Below are 18771 nucleotides of genomic sequence, written 5' to 3'. Positions count from 1 at the left end.
CTAGCGGTTGATCTCACATAATACAGAGGGCCGTGTGTACATCTAGCGGTTGATCTCACGTAATACAGAGGGCCGTGTGTACATCTAGCGGTTGGTCTCACGTAATACAGAGGGCCGTGTGTACATCTAGCGGTTGGTCTCACGTAATACAGAGGGCCGTGTGTACATCTAGCGGTTGATCTCACATAATACAGAGGGCCGTGTGTACATCTAGCGGTTGATCTCACATAATACAGAGGGCCGTGTGTACATCTAGCGGTTGATCTCACATAATACAGAGGGCCGTGTGTACATCTAGCAGTTGATCTCACATAATACAGAGGGCCGTGTGTACATCTAGGGGTTGATCTCACATAATACAGAGGGCCGTGTGTACATCTAGTGGTGGATCTCACATAATACAGAGGGCCGTGTGTACATCTAGGGGTTGATCTCACATAATACAGAGGGCCGTGTGTACATCTAGCAGTTGATCTCACATAATACAGAGGGCCGTGTGTACATCTAGGGGTTGATCTCACATAATACAGAGGGTTGTGTGTACATCTAGCGGTTGATCTCACATAATACAGAGGGCCGTGTGTACATCTAGGGGTTGATCTCACATAATACAGAGGGCCGTGTGTACATCTAGCAGTTGATCTCACATAATACAGAGGGCCGTGTGTACATCTAGCAGTTGATCTCACATAATACAGAGGGCCGTGTGTACATCTAGCGGTTGATCTCACATAATACAGAGGGCCGTGTGTACATCTAGCGGTTAATCTCACATAATACAGAGGGCCGTGTGTACATCTAGCAATTAATCTCACATAATACAGAGAGCCGTGTGTACATCTAGCAGTAAATCTCACATAATACAGAGGGCCGTGTGTACATCTAGGGGTTAATCTCACATAATACAGAGAGCCGTGTGTACATCTAGGGGTTAATCTCACATATTACAGAGGGCCGTGTGTACATCTAGCGGTTGATCTCACATAATACAGAGGGCCGTGTGTACATCTAGCGGTTGATCTCACATAATACAGAGGGCCGTGTGTACATCTAGTGGTTGATCTCACGTAATACAGAGGGCCGTGTGTACATCTAGCGGTTGATCTCACATAATACAGAGAGCCGTGTGTACATCTAGCGGTAAATCTCACATAATACCGAGAGACGTGTGTACATCTAGCGGTTGATCTCACGTAATACAGAGGGCCGTGTGTACATCTAGCGGTTGGTCTCACGTAATACAGAGGGCCGTGTGTACATCTAGCGGTTGATCTCACATAATACAGAGGGCCGTGTGTACATCTAGCGGTTGATCTCACGTAATACAGAGGGCCGTGTGTACATCTAACGGTTGGTCTCACGTAATACAGAGGGCCGTGTGTACATCTAGCGGTTGGTCTCACGTAATACAGAGGGCCGTGTGTACATCTAGCGGTTGATCTCACATAATACAGAGGGCCGTGTGTACATCTAGCGGTTGATCTCACATAATACAGAGGGCCGTGTGTACATCTAGCGGTTGATCTCACATAATACAGAGGGCCGTGTGTACATCTAGCAGTTGATCTCACATAATACAGAGGGCCGTGTGTACATCTAGGGGTTGATCTCACATAATACAGAGGGCCGTGTGTACATCTAGTGGTTGATCTCACATAATACAGAGGGCCGTGTGTACATCTAGGGGTTGATCTCACATAATACAGAGGGCCGTGTGTACATCTAGCAGTTGATCTCACATAATACAGAGGGCCGTGTGTACATCTAGCGGTTGATCTCACATAATACAGAGGGCCGTGTGTACATCTAGCAGTTGATCTCACATAATACAGAGAGCCGTGTGTACATCTAGCGGTAAATCTCACATAATACAGAGGGCCGTGTGTACGTCTAGCGGTTGATCTCATATAATACAGAGGGCCTTGTGTACATCTAGGGGTTGGTCTCACGTAATACAGAGAGCCGTGTGTACATCTAGGGGTTGATCTCACATAATACAGAGGGCCGTGTGTACATCTAGTGGTTGATCTCACATAATACAGAGGGCCGTGTGTACGTCTAGCGGTTGATCTCACATAATACAGAGGGCCGTGTGTACATCTAGGGGTTGGTCTCACGTAATACAGAGAGCCGTGTGTACATCTAGGGGTTGATCTCACATAATACAGAGGGCCGTGTGTACATCTAGTGGTTGATCTCACATAATACAGAGGGCCGTGTGTACATCTAGTGGTTGATCTCACGTAATACAGAGGGCCGTGTGTACATCTAGGGGTTGATCTCACATAATACAGAGGGCCGTGTGTACATCTAGCGGTTGATCTCACGTAATACAGAGGGCCGTGTGTACATCTAGCGGTTGATCTCACGTAATACAGAGGGCCGTGTGTACGTCTAGCAGTTGATCTCACGTAATACAGAGGGCCGTGTGTACATCTAGCGGTTGATCTCACGTAATACAGAGTGCCGTGAGTACATCTAGCGGTTGATCTCACATAATACAGAGGGCCGTGTGCACATCTAGCGGTTGATCTCACGTAATACAGAAGGCCGTGTGTACGTCTAGCGGTTGATCTCACATAATACAGAAGGCCATGTGTACATCTAGCGGTTGATCTCACATAATACAGAGGGCCGTGTGTACATCTAGCGGTTGATCTCACATAATACAGAGGGCCCTGTTTACATCTAGCGGTTGATCTCACATAATACAGAGGGCAGTGTGTACATCTAGCAGTTGATCTCACATAATACAGAGGCCATGTGTACGTCTAGCTGTTGATCTCACATAATACAGAGGGCAGTGTGTACATCTAGCGGTTGATCTCACATAATACAGAGGGCCGTGTGTACATCTAGGGGTTGATCTCACATTATAAAGAGGGCCGTGTGTACATCTAGCGGTTGATCTCACATAATACAGAGGGCCGTGTGTACATCTAGGGGTTGATCTCACAATACAGAGGGCCGTGTGTACATCTAGCGGTTGATCTCACAATACAGAGGGCCGTGTGTACATCTAGCGGTTGATCTCACATAATACAGAGGCCATGTGTACATCTAGGGGTTGATCTCACATAATACAGAGGGCCGTGTGTACATCTAGGGGTTGATCTCACATAATACAGAGGGCCGTGTGTACATCTAGCAGTTGATCTCACATAATACAGAGGGCCGTCTGTACATCTAGGGGTTGATCTCACGTAATACAGAGGGCCGTGTGTACATCTAGGGGTTGATCTCACTTAATACAGAGGGCTGTGTGTACATCTAGGGGTTGATCTCACATAATACAGAGGGCTGTGTGTACATCTAGGGGTTGATCTCACATAATACAGAGGGCCGTGTTTTCATCTAGGGGTTGATCTCACGTAATACAGAGGGCCGTGTGTACATCTAGGGGTTGATCTCACATAATACAGAGGGCCGTGTGTACATCTAGCGGTTGATCTCACATAATACAGAGGGCCGTGTGTACATCTAGCAGTTGATCTCACATAATACAGAGGGCCGTGTGTACATCTAGGTGTTGATCTCACATAATACAGAGGGTTGTGTGTACATCTAGCGGTTGATCTCACATAATACAGAGGGCCTTGTGTACATCTAGGGGTTGATCTCACATAATACAGAGGGCCGTGTGTACATCTAGGGGTTGATCTCAATTAATACAGAAGGCCGTGTGTACATCTAGCAGTTGATCTCACATAATACAGAGGGCCGTGTGTACATCTAGGGGTTGATCTCACATAATACAGAGGGCCGTGTGTACATCTAGGGGTTGATCTCACATAATACAGAGGGCCGTGTGTACATCTAGCGGTTGATCTCACATAATACAGAGGGCCGTGTGTACATCTAGCGGTTAATCTCACATAATACAGAGGGCCGTGTGTACATCTAGCAATTAATCTCACATAATACAGAGAGCCGTGTGTACATCTAGCGGTAAATCTCACATAATACAGAGGGCCGTGTGTACATCTAGGGGTTAATCTCACATAATACAGAGGGCCGTGTGTACATCTAGGGGTTAATCTCACATATTACAGAGGGCCGTGTGTACATCTAGCGGTTGATCTCACATAATATAGAGGGCCGTGTGTACATCTAGCGGTTGATCTCACATAATACAGAGGGCCGTGTGTACATCTAGTGGTTGATCTCACGTAATACAGAGGGCCGTGTGTACATCTAGCGGTTGATCTCACATAATACAGAGAGCCGTGTGTACATCAAGCGGTAAATCTCACATAATACCGAGAGACGTGTGTACATCTAGCGGTTGATCTCACGTAATACAGAGGGCCGTGTGTACATCTAGCGGTTGGTCTCACGTAATACAGAGGGCCGTGTGTACATCTAGCGGTTGATCTCACATAATACAGAGGGCCATGTGTACATCTAGCGGTTGATCTCACGTAATACAGAGGGCCGTGTGTTAATCTAGCGGTTGGTCTCACGTAATACAGAGGGCCGTGTGTACATCTAGCGGTTGGTCTCACGTAATACAGAGGGCCGTGTGTACATCTAGCGGTTGATCTCACATAATACAGAGGGCCGTGTGTACATCTAGCGGTTGATCTCGCATAATACAGAGGGCCGTGAGTACATCTAGCGGTTGATCTCACATAATACAGAGGGCCGTGTGTACATCTAGCAGTTGATCTCACATAATACAGAGGGCCGTGTGTACATCTAGGGGTTGATCTCACATAATACAGAGGGCCGTGTGTACATCTAGTGGTGGATCTCACATAATACAGAGGGCCGTGTGTACATCTAGGGGTTGATCTCACATAATACAGAGGGCCGTGTGTGCATCTAGCAGTTGATCTCACATAATACAGAGGGCCGTGTGTACATCTAGCGGTTGATCTCACATAATACAGAGGGCCGTGTGTACATCTAGCGGTTGATCTCACATAATACAGAGGGCCGTGTGTACATCTAGCAGTTGATCTCACATAATACAGAGGGCCGTGTGTACATCTAGGGGTTGATCTCACATAATACAGAGGGCCGTGTGTACATCTAGCGGTTGATCTCACATAAAACAGAGGGCCGTGTGTACATCTAGCGGTTGATCTCACGTAATACAGAGGGCCGTGTGTACATCTAGCAGTTGATCTCACATAATACAGAGGGCCGTGTGTACATCTAGCGGTTGATCTCACATAATACAGAGGGCCGTGTGTACATCTAGCGGTTGATCTCACATAATACAGAGGGCCGTGTGTACATCTAGCGGTTGATCTCACGTAATACAGAGGGCCGTGTGTACATCTAGCGGTTGATCTCACATAATACAGAGGGCCGTGTGTACATCTAGGCGTTGATCTCACATAATACAGAGGGCCGTGTGTACATCTAGCAGTTGATCTCACATAATACAGAGGGCCGTGTGTACATCTAGCGGTTGATCTCACATAATACAGAGGGCCGTGTGTACATCTAGCAGTTGATCTCACGTAATACAGAGGGCCGTGTGTACATCTAGGGGTTGATCTCACATAATACAGAGGGCCGTGTGTACATCTAGCGGTTGATCTCACATAATACAGAGGGCCGTGTGTACATCTAGGGGTTGATCTCACATAATACAGAGGGCCGTGTGTACATCTAGCGGTTGATCTCACATAATACAGAGGGCCGTGTGTACATCTAGCAGTTGATCTCACATAATACAGAGGGCCGTGTGTACATCTAGGGGTTGATCTCACATAATACAGATGGCCGTGTGTACATCTAGCGGTTGATCTCACATAATACGGAGGGCCGTGTGTACATCTAGGGGTTGATCTCACATAATACAGAAGGCCGTGTGTACATCTAGTGGTTGATCTCACATAATACAGAGGGCCGTGTGTACATCTAGGGGTTGATCTCACATAATACAGAAGGCCGTGTGTACATCTAGCGGTTGATCTCACAATACAGAGGGCCGTGTGTACATCTAGCGGTTGATCTCACATAATACAGAGGGCCGTGTGTACGTCTAGCGGTTGATCTCACATAATACAGAGGGCCGTGTGTACATCTAGGGGTTGGTCTCACGTAATACAGAGAGCCGTGTGTACATCTAGGGGTTGATCTCACATAATACAGAGGGCCGTGTGTACATCTAGCGGTTGATCTCACATAATACAGAGGGCCGTGTGTACATCTAGCGGTTGATCTCACATAATACAGAGGGCCGTGTGTACATCTAGGGGTTGATCTCACATAATACAGAGGGCCGTGTGTACATCTAGCGGTTGATCTCACAATACAGAGGGCCGTGTGTACATCTAGCGGTTGATCTCACATAATACAGAGGGCCGTGTGTACTTCTAGCGGTTGATCTCACATAATACAGAGGGCCGTGTGTACGTCTAGCGGTTGATCTCACATAATACAGAGGGCCGTGTGTACATCTAGGGGTTGATCTCACGTAATACAGAGTGCCGTGAGTACATCTAGCGGTTGATCTCACATAATACAGAGGGCCGTGTGTACATCTAGCGGTAGATCTCGCATAATACAGAGGGCCGTGCGTACATCTAGCAGTTGATCTCACATAATACAGAGGGCCGTGCGTACATCTAGCAGTTGATCTCACATAATACAGAGGGCCGTGTGTATATCTAGCAGTTGATCTCACATAATACAGAGGCCGTGTGTACATCTAGGGGTTGATCTCGCATAATACAGAGGGCCGCGTGTACATCTAGCGGTTGATCTCACGTAATACAGAGGGCCGTGTGTAATCTAGCGGTTGATCTCACGTAATACAGAGGGCCGTGTTTACATCTAGCGGTTGATCTCACGTAATACAGAGGGCCGTGTTTACATCTAGGGGTTGATCTCACGTAATACAGAGGGCCGTGTTTACATCTAGCGGTTGATCTCACGTAATACAGAGGGCCGTGTTTACATCTAGGGGTTGATCTCACATAATACAGAGGGCCGTGTGTACATCTAGCGGTTGATCTCACATAATACAGAGTGCCGTGTGTACATCTAGTGGTTGATCTCACATAATACAGAGGGCCGTGTGTACATCTAGGGGTTGATCTCACGTAATACAGAGGGCCGTGTGTACGTCTAGGGGTTGATCTCACGTATAATAGAGGGCCGTGTGTACATCTAGGGGTTGATCTCACATAATACAGATGGCCGTGTGTACATCTAGGGTAATACAATATAATACAATATAATAGAGGGCCGTGTGTACATCTAGGGGTTGATCTCACATAATACAGAGGGCCGTGTGTACATCTAGCGGTTGATCTCACATAATACAGAGGGCCGTGTGTACGTCTAGGGGTTGATCTCACGTATAACAGAGGGCCGTGTGTACATCTAGCGGTTGATCTCACATAATACAGAGGGCCGTGTGTACATCTAGCGGTTGATCTCACAATACAGAGGGCCGTGTGTACATCTAGCGGTTGATCTCACATAATACAGAGGGCCGTGTGTACATCTAGCGGTTGATCTCACAATACAGAGGGCCGTGTGTACATCTAGCGGTTGATCTCACAATACAGAGGGCCGTGTGTACATCTAGGGGTTGATCTCACATAATACAGAGGGCCGTGTGTACATCTAGCAGTTGATCTCACATAATACAGAGGGCCGTGTGTATATTTAGCAGTTGATCTCACATAATACAGAGGCCGTGTGTACATCTAGGGGTGTATTTCGCATAATACAGAGGGCCGTGTGTACATCTAGCGGTTGATCTCACGTAATACAGAGGGCCGTGTGTACATCTAGCGGTTGATCTCACGTAATACAGAGGGCCGTGTTTACATCTAGCGGTTGATCTCACGTAATACAGAGGGCCGTGTTTACATCTAGGGGTTGATCTCACATAATACAGAGGGCCGTGTGTACATCTAGCGGTTGATCTCACAATACAGAGGGCCGTGTGTACATCTAGCGGTTGATCTCACATAATACAGAGGGCCGTGTGTACATCTAGCAGTTGATCTCACATAATAAAGAGGGCCGTGTGTACATCTAGCAGTTGATCTCACATAATACAGAGGGCCGTGTGTACATCTAGGGGTTGATCTCACGTAATACAGAGGGCCGTGTGTACGTCTAGGGGTTGATCTCAAGTATAACAGAGGGCCGTGTGTACATCTAGGGGTTGATCTCACATAATACAGATGGCCGTGTGTACATCTAGGGGTTGATCTCACATAATACAGAGGGCCGTGTGTACATCTAGCAGTTGATCTCACATAATACAGAGGGCCGTGTGTACATCTAGGGGTTGATCTCACGTAATACAGAGGGCCGTGTGTACGTCTAGGGGTTGATCTCACGTATAACAGAGGGCCGTGTGTACATCTAGGGGTTGATCTCACATAATACAGACGGCCGTGTGTACATCTAGGGGTTGATCTCACATAATACAGATGGCCGTGTGTACATCTAGCGGTTCATCTCACAATATAGAGGGCCGTGTGTACATCTAGGGGTTGATCTCACATAATACAGATGGCCGTGTGTACATCTAGCGGTTGATCTCACATAATACAGAGGGCCGTGTGTACATCTAGGGGTTGATCTCACATAATACAGAGGGCCGTGTGTACATCTAGCGGTTGATCTCAGATAATACAGAGGGCCGTGTGTACATCTAGCGGTTGATCTCACGTAATACAGAGGGCCGTGTGTACGTCTAGGGGTTGATCTCACGTATAACAGAGGGCCGTGTGTACATCTAGCGGTTGATCTCACATAATACAGAGGGCCGTGTGTACATCTAGCGGTTGATCTCACAATACAGAGGGCCGTGTGTACATCTAGCGGTTGATCTCACATAATACAGAGGGCCGTGTGTACATCTAGCGGTTGATCTCACAATACAGAGGGCCGTGTGTACATCTAGCGGTTGATCTCACAATACAGAGGGCCGTGTGTACATCTAGGGGTTGATCTCACATAATACAGAGGGCAGTGTGTACATCTAGAGGTTGATCTCACATAATACAGAGGGCCGTGTGTACATCTAGCGGTTGGTCTCACGTAATACAGAGGGCCGTGTGTACATCTAGCAGTTGATCTCACAATACAGAGGGCCGTGTGTACATCTAGCGGTTGATCTCACATAATACAGAGGGCCGTGTGTACATCTAGGGGTTGATCTCACACAATACAGAGGGCCGTGTGTACATCTAGCGGTTGATCTCACAATACAGAGGGCCGTGTGTACATCTAGCGGTTGATCTCACATAATACAGAGGGCCGTGTGTACGTCTAGGGGTTGGTCTCACTTAATACAGAGGGCCTTGTGAACATCTAGCGGTTGATCTCACGTAATACAGAGGGCCGTGTGTACACCTAGCGGTTGATCTCACGTAATACAGAGGGCCGTGTGTACATCTAGCGGTTGATCTCACATAATACAGAGGGCAGTGTGTACATCTAGTGGTTGATCTCACATAATACAGAAGGCCGTGTGTACATCTAGCGGTTGATCTCACATAATACAGAGGGCCGTGTGTACATCTAGGGGTTGGTCTCACGTAATACAGAGGGCCGTGTGTACATCTAGCGGTTGGTCTCACGTAATACAGAGGCCGTGTGTACATCTAGAGGTTGATCTCACGTAATACAGAGGGCTGTGTGTACATCTAGCAGTTGATCTCACAATACAGAGGGCAGTGTGTACATCTAGCGGTTGATCTCACGTAATACAGAGGGCCGTGTGTACATCTAGGGGTTGATCTCACACAATACAGAGGGCCGTGTGTACGTCTAGCGGTTGATCTCACACAATACAGAGGGCCGTGTGTACATCTAGCGGTTGATCTCACGTAATACAGAGGGCAGTGTGTACATCTAGCGGTTGATCTCACATAATACAGAGGGCCGTGTGTACATCTAGCGGTTGATCTCACATAATACAGAGGGCCGTGTGTACATCTAGCGGTTGATCTCACGTAATACAGAGGGCCGTGTTTACATCTAGCTGTTCATCTCACGTAATACAGAGGGCCGTGTGTACATCTAGGGGTTGATATCACGTAATACAGAGGGCCGTGTGTACATCTAGGGGTTGATCTCACGTAATACAGAGGGCCGTGTGTACATCTAGCGGTTGATCTCACGTAATACAGAGGGCCGTGTGTACATCTAGCGGTTGGTCTCACGTAATACAGAGGGCAGTGTGTACATCTAGCGGTTGATCTCACATAATACAGAGGGCCGTCTGTACATCTAGCGGTTGATCTCACATAATACAGAGGGCCGTGTGTACGTCTAGCGGTTGATCTCACATAATACAGAGGGCCGTGTGTACATCTAGGGGTTGATCTCACATAATACAGAGGGCCGTGTGTACATCTAGCGGTTGATCTCACATAATACAGAGGGCCGTGTGTACATCTAGCGGTTGATCTCACATAATACAGAGGGCCGTCTGTACATCTAGCGGTTGATCTCACATAATACAGAGGGCCGTGTGTACATCTAGAGGTTGATCTCACATAATACAGAGGGCCGTGTGTACGTCTAGCGGTTGATCTCACATAATACAGAGGGCCGTGTGTACATCTAGAGGTTGATCTCACATAATACAGAGGGCCGTGTGTACATCTAGCGGTTGATCTCACGTAATACAGAGGGCCGTGTGTACATCTAGCGGTTGATCTCACATAATACAGAGGGCTGTGTGTACGTCTAGCGGTTGATCTCACGTAATACAGAGGGCCGTGTGTACATCTAGCGGTTGATTTCATGTAATACAGAGGGCCGTGTGTACCTCTAGCGGTTGATCTCACATAATACAGAGGGCTGTGTGTACGTCTAGCGGTTGATCTCACATAATACAGAGGGCCGTGTGTACGTCTAGGGGTTGATCTCACATAATACAGAGGGCCGTGTGTACGTCTAGGGGTTGATATCACATAATACAGAGGGCCGTGTGTACATCTAGCGGTTGATCTCACATAATACAGAGGGCCGTCTGTACATCTAGCGGTTGATCTCACATAATACAGAGGGCCGTGTGTACATCTAGAGGTTGATCTCACATAATACAGAGGGCCGTGTGTACGTCTAGCGGTTGATCTCACATAATACAGAGGGCCGTGTGTACATCTAGAGGTTGATCTCACATAATACAGAGGGCCGTGTGTACATCTAGCGGTTGATCTCACGTAATACAGAGGGCCGTGTGTACATCTAGCGGTTGATCTCACATAATACAGAGGGCTGTGTGTACGTCTAGCGGTTGATCTCACGTAATACAGAGGGCCGTGTGTACATCTAGCGGTTGATTTCATGTAATACAGAGGGCCGTGTGTACCTCTAGCGGTTGATCTCACATAATACAGAGGGCTGTGTGTACGTCTAGCGGTTGATCTCACATAATACAGAGGGCCGTGTGTACGTCTAGGGGTTGATCTCACATAATACAGAGGGCCGTGTGTACGTCTAGGGGTTGATATCACATAATACAGAGGGCCGTGTGTACATCTAGAGGTTGATCTCACGTAATACAGAGGGCCGTGTGTACATCTAGCGGTTGATCTCACATAATACAGAGGGCCGTGTTTACATCTAGCGGTTGATCTCACATAATACAGAGGGCCGTGTGTATATCTAGCAGTTGATCTCACATAATACAGAGGGCCGTGTGTACATCTAGTGGTTGATCTCACATAATACAGAGGGCCGTGTGTACATCTAGCGGTTGATCTCACATAATACAGAGGGCCGTGTGTACATTTAGCGGTTGATCTCACATAATACAGAGGGCCGTGTGTACATCTAGCAGTTGATCTCACATAATACAGAGGGCCGTGTGTACATCTAGCGGTTGATCTCACATAATACAGAGGGCCGTGTGTACGTCTAGCGGTTGATCGCACATAATACAGAGGCCGTGTGTACGTCTAGCGGTTGATCTCACATAATACAGAGGGCCGTGTGTACATCTAGCGGTTGATCTCACAATAAAGAGGGCCGTGTGTACATCTAGCGGTTGATCTCACAATACAGAGGGCCGTGTGTACGTTTAGCGGTTGATCTCACATAATACAGAGGGCCGTGTGTACATCTAGCGGTTTATCTCACAATATAGAGGGCCGTGTGTACATCTAGCAGTTGATCTCACATAATACAGAGGGCCGTGTGTACGTCTAGCAGTTGATCTCACATAATACAGAGGGCCGTGTGTACGTCTAGCGGTTGATCTCACATAATACAGAGGGCCGTGTGTACATCTAGCGGTTGATCTCACATAATACAGAGGGCCGTGTGTACGTCTAGGGGTTGATCTCACGTATAACAGAGGGCCGTGTGTACATCTAGCGGTTGATCTCACATAATACAGAGGGCCGTGTGTATGTCTAGCTGTTGATCTCACATAATACAGAGGGCTGTGTGTACATCTAGCGGTTGATCTTACATAATACAGAGGGCCGTGTGTACATCTAGCGGTTGATCTCACATAATACAGAGGGCCGTGTGTACATCTAGCGGTAGATCTCACATAATACAGAGGGCCGTGTGTACATCTAGCGGTTGATCTCACATAATACAGAGGGCCGTGTGTACATCTAGCGGTTGATCTCACATAATACAGAGGGCCGTGTGTACATCTAGCAGTTGATCTCACATAATACAGAGGGCCGTGTGTACATCTAGCAGTTGATCTCACATAATACAGATGGCCGTGTGTACATCTAGCAGTTGATCTCACATAATACAGAGGGTCGTGTGCACGTCTAGTTGTTTATGAATGAGCTAAACATTTGGCATAACTCACTCTCGGCAGATTAAAGTCAAGCAGTGCAGGTGTCTGTATTCTGTCCTTACTAGAGGGAGATATGCTGCAATTCACACAACTTTGTGATGTTATTGAGCTCAATAACAATAGACTAGATCATTCATTTAGATGACAGAGGGGCCTGTGATTAAAGTGACAATGTTCAAAATAGACGTGTGGATTTGTCATTCATTTATACAAATTCGGAGTCTAATTTTTTTGAGTAAAAGTGCAACACAAAAAGATCTGGATTCTAAACAAATGACGAAAGCACATGTCTAGTTCAAAATTCATCATGGCTCTCGCCAGTAACATCTATAGCGTGCCCCAATACCAGATATCTTGCACAGCACATCTGAACCACTAACAACACTGGGAAAACTATAATTAAATCCCCAGGACTCTGGAAGCAAGTTTGCTGAATGAGTTCTGTAAAAACACGTTACATTGTCGCAGGTCCGTTTTCTTCTGGGAGATATAAGTGGCTCTATTGGTTCCAGTGGAGCTGAACGCACCACTCACTGCTCTTACTAAGGGTGGGTACAAATCTATTTGAATACTGCAATTTTTGAGAGGCGAAGTTACGGCAAGGTTTTCCAGGGAGATAGTTTCGCCAACAAATGTTATTGAGTCTAGGTTATTAGTGAACATGAGATTTAGGTTAGGGGGAAATGTGAGATTGTTTTTGTAAAATGTAATTTTGTGTTATGTTAATGCAGTACCAATTTAAGCCCCACTATGTTATTTCCTCAGAAGTTTTTTGTAGCATGGAATGAAATATAGAGATCAGCAAGGAGTCAAGTTCTCACCAGAATTGAGGATACGTTGTATAGACAGCTCCTTAAGCAGAGTAGGCAGCAGGGGGTCCCTCCGAGGGTACAACTCATAGCGGTTGATGCCAATGTGGAACTTCAGCCAGGTGGGGTAAGTGTCGGCAGGTGCGTCTCCTGTGGGGAGGACAAACTCCACTTCGGCACTAACCCTATAGTTAGAGATAAGAATGAGTGAAAGGGCAGAGGACGGAATCGGACTAGAGAGGGGTACAAAACAAAGGAAGATTACATATACCAGAGAAACATATAGATAAGGAAGTGAATAGAAAGTACTGAGATACTGGCACATATAGCAGGTGAGTTACGTTGCACAGCACTCTAAACCCTGCACATTGCGCATCTTCTCTGCAAGGTCCAGCTTAAGACTTTATGTTGCTTCAGTTCAAAATAAAATGACAACTCCCAATTCTCCGTCCACTTAAATTTAAACCCAACCATAGTCTCAATATTAAAGTTTAGTAGATTGAAGTTTCGCACAAGAGCTTACTGGTACCCAGATAATGCCTGCATCCAATGGTCCCACCTGGTCCCAATATAGATCCGTCCCTATTTGCAGCCCACATCCTTGCCTTGTACTGCAGTCTTGGGGGACACCACCAGCTCATAGCGTCAGCATAATAATTGCCACTAAGGTACTGGGGTATACAGCAGGTATAATACACTACACTAAGGTACTGGGCATACAGCAGGTATGATACACTACACTGAGGTACTGGGGTATACAGCAGGTATAATACACTACACTAAGGTACTGGGCATACAGCAGGTATGATACACTGCACTAAGGTACTGGGCATACAGCAGGTATAATACACTACACTGAGGTACTGGGCATACAGCAGGTATGATACACTACACTAAGGTACTGGCACACAAGTGGGCATTATTCACTACACTAAGGTACTGGGCATACAGCAGGTATAATACACTACACTAAGGTACTGGGCATACAGCAGGTATGATACACTACACTAAGGTACTGGGTATACAGCAGGTATGATACACTACACTGAGGTACTGGGGTATACAACAGGTATAATACACTACACTACAGTGACGTGCGGTGAAATCAAAGGCTAGTGAGGCACTGGCTATGATAATCCTTAGAAACACAAACGCAATATATATATATATATATATATATATATATATATATAATCTTGCCTTACTACCTATTTCATGTAATTACATGTACCTTATAAATCTACATATTTATCCCAGATTTTATGTTCTTACTTCATTTCCATATGCCTTGTGCCACAATGCTTTCTGGTTGCTTCCCATAGTGAAGCAGAGTGCATAGAGCTAATTTAAATAAAAGCTATTGCAATTTCTTTTTCCTCCCTTTCTAAATATTTATGCAATATACTTCTAGTTCTTGGTCACCATACATAACTTTTAGCTTTAAGCATTATGAAACTTTTTGCCAAACAGGAGGAAGAAAGTGTTTTCATAGGGAAATTGTTTTGCTACTGCTCTTAAAGGGATAGGAAAGTCAATTAAACTTGCATGATTCAGATAGAGCATGTAATTTTAAGACATTTTTAAATTAACTTCTATTTTCAAATGTGCTTTGTTCTCTTGGCATCCCTTGTTTAAAAAGAATATGCACATATCTTACACTAGTGGGGATAGCTGGTGATTGGTGCCTACACACATTTTTCTTTTGTGATTTGCAAAGTAGATTTGTTGAGCTAACGGTCTGTAGTGCAATGTTGTTCTTTCAGCAAAGGATAACGAGAATGAAGCAAGTTTGATAATATAAGTAAATTGGAAAGTTGTTTTTAACTATTCATGAACACAATAGTTTTAGGAGATTTAAAGGGACAGGAAACCCAAACATTTTCTTCCATGTTCTATCCAAATCATGGAAGAAAATGTTTGAGTTTCCTGTCCCTTTAAATATCCTAAAACTAGTGTGTTCATGAATAGTTAAACAATCCTGAGAAGGCAGTTAGTAAGGGCTCTAAAACAACCCCCCACCCCCTCTCCCTGCAATGTATTACTATTAAGTGTCTGTCCAGAGCTACACAGCAAGCACACAGATAGGAAGCTTTATGCTGTGGGATTTAGCTTCTGTCTAAATGCAACACACAGAGATGACTGGGAGGAGGCAACTTACCTGCAGCTACATCTATGCTACAATGACCTAGTATAAAGCTAAATCTAGTTAAGACACATGGTAAGAAACCAATAAAAGTGTAATCAGCATAAAATAAAGTACTATAAATGAATGACCACAGTCCCCAATATATAAAGTTAATCTTTATTTAAAATTATAAAACTGAAAAACAGGTCACTACATTAGGGGAGAGATTTCATAATAATAAAACCTTAAAGGGACATAATACTCATATGCTAAATCACTTGAAACTGATGCAGTATAACTGTAAAAATCTGACAGGAAAATATCACATGAGCATCTCTATGTAAAAAAGGAAGATATTTTACCTCACAATCTCCTCAGCTCAGGAGAGTAAGTTCTGCGTAAAAAGTTATACTCAGCTGCTCCCCGCTGCAGGTAAAAAAATTAAAAAAAAAATGAAGAAATTAACTGCAGCCAATCAGCATCAGCAGTGCTGAGGTCATGAACTCTTTTACTGTGATCTCATGAGATTTGACTTAACTCTCATGAGATTTCATAGTAAGCTTCCTTTACCTGATTGGTGAAATAATATGAGAATGAACGAGGCTCATCCCCTAAGCTGTCCTAGGACAGACACACTAAAATGCTGCTTAGAAATCCTTTACAATGGGATGTGGCTACTGAGGAACTTTTGAGGTAAATTATCTTTCTTTTTTACATAGAGATGTTCAGGTGATATTTTCTATTCAGCTTTTTACAGCTATACTGCATCACTTTCAAGTGTTTAAACATTTGGGTATTATGGCCCTTTAACCCACAGGTTGATCCTCTCATGCAAACACACATGTAATTATCATGTCCTTAAGAGCTCACCGAAAGGGCTCTAACACAACCTCCTCCCCCTGGAATTTATTACTCTGAAGAGTCCGTCGCTGAATAGTAAACACAGTTAGGAAGCTTTATGCTGGGTTATTTCGCTTCTGTCTAAATGCTGCCTGACAAGATGATAAGCAAAGCTAACTCACACAGCATAAAGCTTAGATTCCTCTGTCTAACAGTGCGGCAGGCTACAGAAGGGTGACTTGGGGAGGAGGCCAGTTACCTGCAGCTACGTCTTGTAATGTTGTTACAGTGATCCAGGCTGTGTCTGCTGAGAGCTTGTTTTCCTGCTCCCTTTTAATGCTGGCTAATGTTACATCTTTACACAGGAACAATTTTAATTAACTAGTAACTAAACCACCATGCTGCACTCAGAAACTTCCTAAACACAGATATGCTTTCTATACCATGCTCAGAGTCAGCATGGTATGTAAAGCATATCTGTGTTTAGGAAGTTTCTGAGTGCAGCTGCAGCATGGTGGTTTAGTTACTAGTTAATTAAAATTGTTCTTGTGTAAAGATGTAACGTTAGCCAGCAATAAAGGGGATCACTAATGAGAAGAAGCAGCTGCACGCAGTGGTTAGGACATTACTAACAGTAGTAATAAAACTTGGGGTAAATATTTGAAAATTATAAAAATGAACACTTCTTGGACATCCAACTCCTACCTTGTCATGCTCTTCCTTCCCGCCGGCGCTACTTGAGTCTTCTAGTGCAGCTGCTCCTCCTCTTCCTCCTCAGCCTGCAGTGCCCTCCAGTCCTGTATGATGATGAGATAACTTTCCATCTAAGAGGCCTCTTTGTGAGCGCCTCAAATGGGGTCTTAATGGCCGCGCTATGCCGCCCTCAACCACCCAGCAGGTGGCGCTGCTGTGCAAGTCTCATAGGCAAGTTGTGTTATAGAGAGAAGCTGTCCTGCTCACACCCTCTCTCCATAGCTTAACATGGGGAGAAAAAAAAAATAAGATTTTTTTTTTTTAAGTGTTAATTTTTTATTTCTCCTCATATGACAGGTGAGGCCATGCCTCACCTGCCTCTAATGACTGCACGTCACTGCTACACTAAGGTACTGGGCATACAGCATGTATGATACACTACACTAAGGTACTGGGCATACAGCAGGTATGATACACTACACTAAGGTACTGGGGCATACAGCAGGTATGATACACTACACTGAGGTACTGGGGTATACAGCAGGTATAATACACTACACTAATGTACTGGGCATACAGCATGTATGATACACTACACTAAGGTACTGGGCATACAGCAGGTATGATACACTACACTAAGGTACTGGGGCATACAGCAGGTATGATACACTACACTAAGGTACTGGGGCATACAGCAGGTATGATACACTGCACTGAGATACTGGGGTATACAGCAGGTATGATAAACTACATTGAGGTACTGGGCATACAGCAGGTATGATACACTACACTAAGGTACAGGGCATACAGCAGGTATGATACACTACATTGAGGTACTGGGCATACAGCAGGTATGATACACTACACTAAGGTACTGGGGCATGCAGCAGGTATGATACACTGCACTGTGGTACTGGGTATACAGCAGGTATGATACACTACACTAAGGTACTGGGCATACAGCAGGTATGATACACTACACTAAGGTACTGGGGCATACAGCAGGTATGATACACTACACTAAGGTACTGGGGCATGCAGCAGGTATGATACACTACACTAAGGTACTGGGTATACAGCAGGTATGATACACTACACTGAGGTACTGGGTATACAGCAGGTATGATACACTACACTGAGGTACTGGGTATACAGCAGGTATGATACACTACACTGAGGTACTGGGGCATGCAGCAGGTATGATACACTACACTGAGGTACTGGGTATACAGCAGGTATGATACACTACACTGAGGTACTGGGGCATACAGCAGGTATGATACACTACACTAAAGTACTGGGGCATACAGCAGGTATGATACACTACACTAAAGTACTGGGTATACAGCAGGTATGATACACTACACTGAGGTACTGGGGCATACAGCAGGTATGATACACTACACTAAGGTACTGGGCATACAGCAGGTATAATACACTACACTAAGGTACTGGGCATACAGCAGGTATGATACACTACACTAAGGTACTGGCACACAAGTGGGCATGATACCCTACACTAAGGTACTGGGCATACAGCAGGT

The 18771-nt window shown here is 45.3% G+C and overlaps 1 protein-coding gene across 1 annotated transcript in view; it reads right to left on the bottom strand.

Annotated features, from left to right (window-relative positions):
• The window catches only part of LOC128666610 (extracellular serine/threonine protein kinase FAM20C), a 217547-nt gene that overhangs the window by 149799 nt on the left and 48977 nt on the right, over positions 1-18771 (bottom strand). The window contains exon 2 of the mRNA XM_053721308.1: positions 13582-13754. Coding sequence (XP_053577283.1) covers positions 13582-13754 — 173 coding nt within the window. The remainder of the gene's footprint in view (positions 1-13581; positions 13755-18771) is intronic.

The sequence above is a fragment of the Bombina bombina genome, chromosome 7 (genome assembly GCF_027579735.1).
Source record: "Bombina bombina isolate aBomBom1 chromosome 7, aBomBom1.pri, whole genome shotgun sequence".
In the NCBI taxonomy this organism is placed as follows: Eukaryota; Metazoa; Chordata; class Amphibia; order Anura; family Bombinatoridae; genus Bombina; species Bombina bombina.
Note: the sequence above shows the minus strand (reverse complement) of the source record. Positions and strands in the feature narration are given on the sequence as shown.